The sequence below is a fragment of the Sinocyclocheilus grahami genome, unplaced genomic scaffold, assembly GCF_001515645.1.
Source record: "Sinocyclocheilus grahami isolate Dianchi unplaced genomic scaffold, SAMN03320097.WGS_v1.1 scaffold765.1, whole genome shotgun sequence".
In the NCBI taxonomy this organism is placed as follows: Eukaryota; Metazoa; Chordata; class Actinopteri; order Cypriniformes; family Cyprinidae; genus Sinocyclocheilus; species Sinocyclocheilus grahami.
The window spans coordinates 724,057-732,008 of NW_015505944.1; the positions used below are offsets into that span (position 1 = coordinate 724,057).

At 35.9% G+C, this 7,952-nt stretch overlaps 1 protein-coding gene across 1 annotated transcript in view; it reads left to right on the forward strand.

The window, feature by feature from the left end:
• pgm2l1 (phosphoglucomutase 2-like 1) overlaps positions 1-7,952 on the forward strand; it is an 18,219-nt gene that overhangs the window by 7,011 nt on the left and 3,256 nt on the right. Inside the window, exons 4-11 of the mRNA XM_016245726.1 lie at positions 1,014-1,098; positions 1,328-1,411; positions 3,410-3,603; positions 4,838-5,027; positions 6,884-6,981; positions 7,111-7,291; positions 7,474-7,567; positions 7,795-7,924. Coding sequence (XP_016101212.1) covers positions 1,014-1,098; positions 1,328-1,411; positions 3,410-3,603; positions 4,838-5,027; positions 6,884-6,981; positions 7,111-7,291; positions 7,474-7,567; positions 7,795-7,924 — 1,056 coding nt within the window. The remainder of the gene's footprint in view (positions 1-1,013; positions 1,099-1,327; positions 1,412-3,409; positions 3,604-4,837; positions 5,028-6,883; positions 6,982-7,110; positions 7,292-7,473; positions 7,568-7,794; positions 7,925-7,952) is intronic.

The following is a 7,952-nucleotide window of genomic DNA, read 5'->3' on the forward strand; positions in this document are numbered from 1 at the left end:
GATTACAATATTTCAGTTTATTTCCATCATTAGTAACAGTTACCCCTGTGGGACAAATAAAGTTAATATTAGTCGTATATTAATAAGAGGCTACTTCATTAACTTTGTTATTTACTATCCCTGTTGTAGTATTATTCATAAGTAAAAACCAACAATATATTTTTTTTCACCATGTTTCCAAATTCTCTACCCCAGGTCCAAAAGAAATGTAAAGAATGTACAAACTGAAAACATTCAATACTTTTGTGATCTATTTCCATTAGTTATTTTCAAAAGAGAAATACTGTCATGGAGGTCACCTTTTTTTAATTCCAATGGGAGAGATGGACTTTTGTCTGTCTTTTGTTTATTATTATTTTGTGCTGTATTGTTGGTTACTGTGTTATTTCTGTTTCAAAAGCCAGCAATAAATAACACTTTAATATCTAAAGAGTGTTCATGTGATTTTATACATTAGTAATGTTGGGAAATGAATAAATGCTTAATAATCGTCATAATCGTAAAACCGTGATTATTCCTCAGACAATAACCGTACCAACAAAATCTATAATCGTTGCATCCCTAACTGTAATAAGTATATAGTATATACATGTGGAACAGGACAGTAAAATAAAGTGCTATCCATCTCATTTTGCAAGTGAAATGAGCAAAATGCAAAATGGACCAGCAAAACAGCCTGTTGTGGACAAGAGCAGTAAGAGAAAGTTTGAGAAAACATTCTCACTTCCTGCACTGAACAATGGTGCTGCATTCAGGCACGTGCTGAGCCCATTCATCAATTTTATTCTTTATGCACTGAAAGCACATTTTTAGAGTCATAAGAACTATAGCGTTAGAGGTTGCTGTTAAAATCTTTCACTCACCCACTCTACTGTAATTTTTGCGTTTTAACATTAACTTACCTGCATATATATATATATACACACACATACATATACTGTATTGAGATATATATATATATATATATATATATATGAATGAAAATGCAGGGGTTTTTTTTCTCCTCTCTGCAGACTTGCAAGGTTGACTGCTGCTGTTATGCTTTGTAAAGATGTCCCTGTCTATCTATTCTCTACATATGTGCCTACCCCATTTGTGGTAAGAAAATGTTATTGATAGATCATAATAATAATAGTTATTATTATTATTATTCATATTATTATTCATATTATTATTATTATTATGTGTTTAAATTACAGTAGTAGAAGAACTAAAATATCCTACTCAAAGTTGTTATTTGGGAAGCATACTTTGGAACAATAATAATGATGAAAGTAGAACTTCTGTGGAATCCTGCGAATTGTTTTTCCAACTTTTTGCCCTCCAGCCATATGCTGTGATGAAGTATGGAGCTGCAGCTGGTGTCATGATCACTGCATCTCATAATAGAAAAGAGGACAATGGCTACAAGGTGAGCATCTGCTAATCCTATATGGTTGTGAATTTATTTATTTACAAAACAGAAATTATAAACAGTTTTCAGTTATCAAGGCCATTCCTGCTGCATCACAGTAAGACAATACACTTGGGCTAAAAAGACAAATGAAAGATAAGTGTACAATAAAATATAACCAATAATGAAAATTCTGTCATAATTTTGTCACCCTGAAGTTGTTACAAACGAACACAAAAGAACATATTGGATGATGGTAAGTGGTTTAGTCCGTGGTTTAGTTGTAACTGCACACTAAACCACATTTGTGTGGACATAAAAATCACTTTCCTAAAAATTATATTCTTTTGTGTTCTGCAGAAGAACGAAAGTCATACAGGTTTGGAATGACACAAGGGTGAGTAAATGCTGACAGAGTTAGGTAGACTATTTTGTAGGTTTATTTTCTACATCTGGTTCTCCTGAGAGCACTTGGAGATTTTTGCACATAGTGTGACTGATTAAATATAACTATAAAAATAAAATAATTAATAGTAATAATAACATTATTTTAATAAAACAATAATCAAAATAATAAAGTACAATGCTATTATATTTTGAAATAAAAATTAAGTGTTAAACAAAAAATTTTACACTTAATACATACAGTGCTAATATTTACAATAATTTCATTTTCTTTTATTTTTTTACTTTTTTATTTCTATATGAATTTTCATTATTTTCAAACCTAAAATCAGCAAGCCCTTATTTTAACAGGTTGCCGGCAAGTAAGCATATGTGCTTTCGGTATTAGCTGAAGCATGTCAGTGAATAAAATGTCACAGTTTTGCATTTTCTCTGAAACCAGCAGTGCATAGCCTAGATTTATGCTTTCATAAGTTTTTGAATGGAAATCTTGACTTATACAGTATTACAGTTAGTCAATCTAAAACGGTGATTGTGCATTAACAGCTGGCAACCATGTTGCTATGCAAATGAGGGGTCTGAACGTATTTACCCATTGGATTTTTTTATTTTGATCACACCTGTACACCACGTACATGAATCCCTGTGGATAACATATATACCCTGTGGATATATATATATATATATATATATACATGCATACATACATGCATACATACATACATATATATTTAGATATAAGAAATACCTATGTGTTCCAGCAACTAGCTTCCCATCTGAGAGGGTTTTTAGTGCCAGTGGGAACATAGTTTAATGCCACAGAGCTTCTCTTAAACCAGAGACAGTTGACAGACTTCTGTTCTAAACTAATAAACTTGTAAAAAATACTTATCCCAGTTTAATTATTTCCCCCAGTTGCACAGTGTAAATTGTGAATTGCATGCACCAAAAAAGTTGACAGAATGCACTTTCTGTACTTGTTTTGCGCTAGTTCAGTTACATGCATGTGTTCATTTAATAAAAAGCAGTAAGTGATCACTTGGTCTAGATTTTTTTTAACTGCTTAAATTTGCAGTAAACATTTTGTATTTACTTTGTAACAATAACTTGTATCTAAATTGTTTTTATTTATTTTTTTTATGGGGGCAAAAGAAATTGGTGTTTTTTTTATTATTTAAAAGCAAATGCAAACATATCGAGATATATATCGAATATCATAAAAATTGACAATATAGAGAGAGAGATCATTTTTTGGGAAAATTATTTTTTCACACCTCGCTTTTCAGCCCGATGAGCTTTGTAAAAATAGACACGTTTCAGAAAGGCGGGGCATAGAGGAGAAACAATAATGTACAGTATGTGGAAAATAATGTGTTTTTTGAACCTTAAACCACATAAACACATTTCAATACACCAAATAATGTTCTTTTTAGCAGCATCATATGACCCATTTAAGAGAAAAATAGTAACACAAGCACACACTAATATAATAATAATAATAATTATTATTATTATTTTTATTATTGTGTTAATATCAGTATGTGTTGCATCTACTGTACCTCAGAGAAGTGAGTCTAAGATGTTCGATTTATCTTTTTCAACTTTCTGAAGGTTTACTGGCACAATGGTGCACAGATCTCCTCTCCACATGATAAGGAGATCTTGCGTTGCATTGAGGAGAGTAGTGAACCCTGGCCCGAGTCCTGGAATGAGGACCTAGTTGAAAGCAGCCTCTTACGGAGAGACCCACTGGAGGACGTCTGCTGCTCGTACATGGAAGAGCTAAACACTATCTGCTTCCACAGGTGCAGTGTCTCACCTGTACTAAGAGAAAGTACTTTTAGTCTTTATAAACTGTATGCAAAACGAAACTGATGTAAACAAACCATTTTTGTTTTCCCAAGAAAAATCTTGCTGTAGGGCTGGGCAATATGGTTAAAAAATAAAATCTCGCTTTTTTTTTCCTTTTTTTTTTTCTTCAGAACGTTTAACCGATTCTCGATTTTTACGATTTTTAGCTAGTCAACTTGAAAATGTAATTACAACAAGATTCAAGTAACTTTTCTTTATTAACCCTCTATTTAAAGAAAATTATATTCCAAGTGCACCACACATGATGTAATTGTTAAACAAATGTCAATGTTGCATTTGCATTGATTACAACTGCATCTTATACAAACTTATAATAAAACAAGGAAAATGCTTTTAAAAAACTCTCAAAAGTCAAGGTAATTCAAATTCAAAATGACTGAAGGTACTAGAAAGTAGACTATTATTAACAGTAAATGTTCTGTAAAAACAATGAACAGCAGCTTTCAGACTGTCACCATGATGCAAACATGAAATATCAGACATACAGTAGTAGTTCTTTACAGGTTTTTTTATTCAGTTGCGCTGCTTTTCCATTGTTTTTTATGTAAACATGGATGTGTTTGACTGTTGCGCTTGTGTCTCTTGCAGTGTCTCATGCATGAAACAGCATTCTAAAAACGCAGCACTCAAGTTAAAAGAAGTTCACTCATATCTTCTTGCATTTTTTCCTATTCCACTGCCCGCGTCGCATCTTTGTCAACACAAAAGTGCGTTCTTTGTGAATGGCGCCTAGTGATATATTCTACTTATGGTCCTTCACAGAGCGCGTCACAAGTGGGCGTTAATCGTGTGCGCCGACATGCGGTTGGATCATTCTTTTTCTCTTTACTGTTATCAGTGGCATATTTTCAAAGTGTCTAATTCTAACGTTTGGTAATATTTCTATTCAAAATTGTGATGCCTTGACTTATAAAAAATTAAATCGTGGCAAAACATTACATTTGAATTAATCGGTAAAATTGGAAAAATCGCCCAGCCCTATCTTGAAATATGAAGTATTACTAAAAGCAGCATTTCGGTGCCATAAAGAACATTATAGGACATTGAGTGTCAAAAGGTTTTGTAGAATATAACATTTTATATCTATTACAAATAATTTTTGTGCACCATGAATGCATATATAATACAATATCATACAAAACTATTGTTTGACCCTCCTCATTGCAGAGAGCTTAACACAATGTCTCCCCTGAAGTTTGTGCACTCATCTTTCCATGGTGTTGGTCACAACTATGTCCAGAGAGCCTTTCAGCAGTTTGGCTTTCCACCTCCCATCCCTGTTCCAGAACAGAAAGATCCAGATCCAGATTTTTCCACTGTCAGTTGTCCTAACCCAGAGGAAGGAGAATCAGTTTTGGTAAGTTTCTTTCTTTTCAACTGTAAAGTTTGTTGGAGGAGGGATAATGGTGTAAGGCTTTTTTTGTGCTCAGCCCCTTAATTCCAGTGAAGGGAAGTCTAAATGGTTTAACATCCCAACACATTTTGGACAATGCTATGCTTCTCTTTGTGGGAAGCGTTTGGAAAAGGCCCTTTTCTATTCTAGCAAGGTCCATAAAGACATGGTTGGATGAGTTTAGTGTGGAAAAACATGATTGGCCCGCATAGAGCCCTGACCTCAGCTGCATCGAACACCTTTGGGATGAACTGGAATGGAGATTGTGAGCCTGGCCTTCTTGCGCAACATTAATATCTGGCCCTCCATTTACTGGATGAATGGACAAAAATTCCCACAGAAACTACAAAATCTTATGGAAAGCCTTCTCAGAAGAGTGGACACTGATGTAGCTGCAAACGGAGGGCCGTGTCTGTGTATTTAGATCGTGTCCGTGTCCGGTCCATAAAGACATGGTTGGATGAGTTTAGTGTGGAAAAACATGATTGGCCCGCATAGAGCCCTGACCTCAGCTGCATCGAACACCTTTGGGATGAACTGGAATGGAGATTGTGAGCCTGGCCTTCTTGCGCAACATTAATATCTGGCCCTCCATTTACTGGATGAATGGACAAAAATTCCCACAGAAACTACAAAATCTTATGGAAAGCCTTCTCAGAAGAGTGGACACTGTTGTAGCTGCAAACGGAGGGCCGTGTCTGTGTATTTAGATCGTGTCCGTGTATTTATATAACCCCCTTGGTTACGGTGCAGTGGGGGAAAAAAGTAATGCTGTACTAAGGCCCAATCCCATTTCTACCCCTTACCCCTACCCCTCCGTTTTGCGCGTTCACGTGAAGGGGTAGAGGTGTCTCGATTCTCTTTTGGTTGGAGGCGTAGGGGTAAGGGGAAGGGCCAGATAGCCCTTTAAACGAAGATTTTTCAGGACCACACTTCAAACGAAGGGGTATGATAATTATCTCAGCATACAGTGGCTACATGGCTGCCCGTAAACAAAAAGACCCATAAATGTAAGCATTTTTAGCATTATTAAAGTATAAATGAAAAAGTAATCATTTGTTTGATGTTACGTTCAATCATGTGTTCATATTCCTCAAGTCAAATTCCTTGTGTGTGTAAACATACTTGGTAATAAAGCTCTTCTGATTCTGATTCTGATATTACGGTCATGTTATTCAAATTATTTTTTGCAAAAAATAAATAAAAAATGCTAAATTTTGCTAACGTTACTGACTGCACGATAGTGCCACAACATATTTTCATGTCTGATCATCAGGGCGATGACCACCATAGACTTTGAGGGGGGGCTAAAATAAGAAATCGCTAAACCTTTTTCTCAAATATTGCCAATTCGAGAGAGAGAGGTGGAAGTTGTGTATACGCGTGTCTGTGCATATCTTTACAGTGAGTGATTTTACTTCAAAATCTGCAATTTTATCCTCTCGTTGCTGGAAAATATAATGCAGCGATTCAGTATTTAAACTGTTATTAATAAAAGTCGTGGGGCAGCGTTGACAAGTTTCTTAGCTCCTGGATGTGTTAGCTGCGCAATGTACTGTGTGTGTGTGTGTGTGTGTGTGTGTGTGTGTCAGTAAGCAGCGCATTAATATAGGTGTGTGTATTGTAGGAGCTACACGATGTATGATGACGTGTAACGGTGTAGTAGTGGTGTCACGTTTCTTAGGGAATTATTTTCACCCCTAACCCTTGACGGTCTGTTTCAAGGGACAAGGGGAAGGGGTATAAAATAGAATTGGGATTGGGCCTAAGTCATCATGCAGATATAACCACTGACTTGTGTTGCACTGACTACGTTTTAGGAACTGTCCCTTCGTTTGGCTGAGAGAGAAGAGGCCCGCATTGTTGTGGCCACAGACCCTGATGCTGATCGCTTGGCTGTTGCAGAGCAGAATGACAAGTAGGTTATCTTATGTTCATTAAAACCCTCAGCTGTAAAATGTAGCAGTATCAATTCTACTGAACAGTACTTCTGAACTCTTGAGTGAATCTTGTGGCGTATAACTTGTGTCCTATGTTTTATGGGTAGTTGTGGTTGGAAAGTGTTCACGGGAAACGAGTTGGCTGCATTGCTCGGCTGGTGGATGTTGTTTAACTGGAAAGAAGCACACCCTGACCCAGCAGATACGGAGAGAGTATGCATGCTGGCCACCACTGTTTCTTCCAAAATACTTAAAGCCTTTGCACGCATAGAAGGCTTTCATTTTGAGGTTAGCTCAAGTCTCAATTTGAAGTTATTACTAAGACTCAAATACCTTGAGTGCTTTGTTATTCTTACATATAGATGAAGATTAGAAGATTTTTGTTTGCTAAACAAAATACAAAGCCACTGCTTAATAGTTTAACTTCTTACTGAACTCTGATATTTTTACTTCACTCCCCTTCATCCTAGGAAACATTGCCTGGCTTCAAATGGATTGGAAATAGAATCCATGAATTAACAAAAACAGGAAAGGAGGTCATTTTTTCCTTTGAAGAATCCATTGGTAAGTGCATTTATCTGCAGACTCACCTAAAGTCCAAACTATGTTAACAGCCCTGTTTATTCTGTAAATATCGTGGGATAGTTTAGATAGTTCATCCAAAAATACAGAATACGTCACACAATCCGTGCTGTGTTGAAGTTTAAAAGGGTTTGTATTTATCAATTTGATTGTAAAAGCATATGTAGAAGAATGCCAACGTTGTGTCTTCGTCTTTATTTTGATGCCAGGGTTTTTGTGTGGGAACATGGTTCTTGATAAGGATGGAGTCAGTACAGCAGCTGTTGTGGCTGAGATGGCTGCTTATCTACACACCAAAAACCTTTCCATGAACCAACAACTAATCAACGTCTATGAAATGTATCTCTTCTGCTACTCTTTTTTTTTT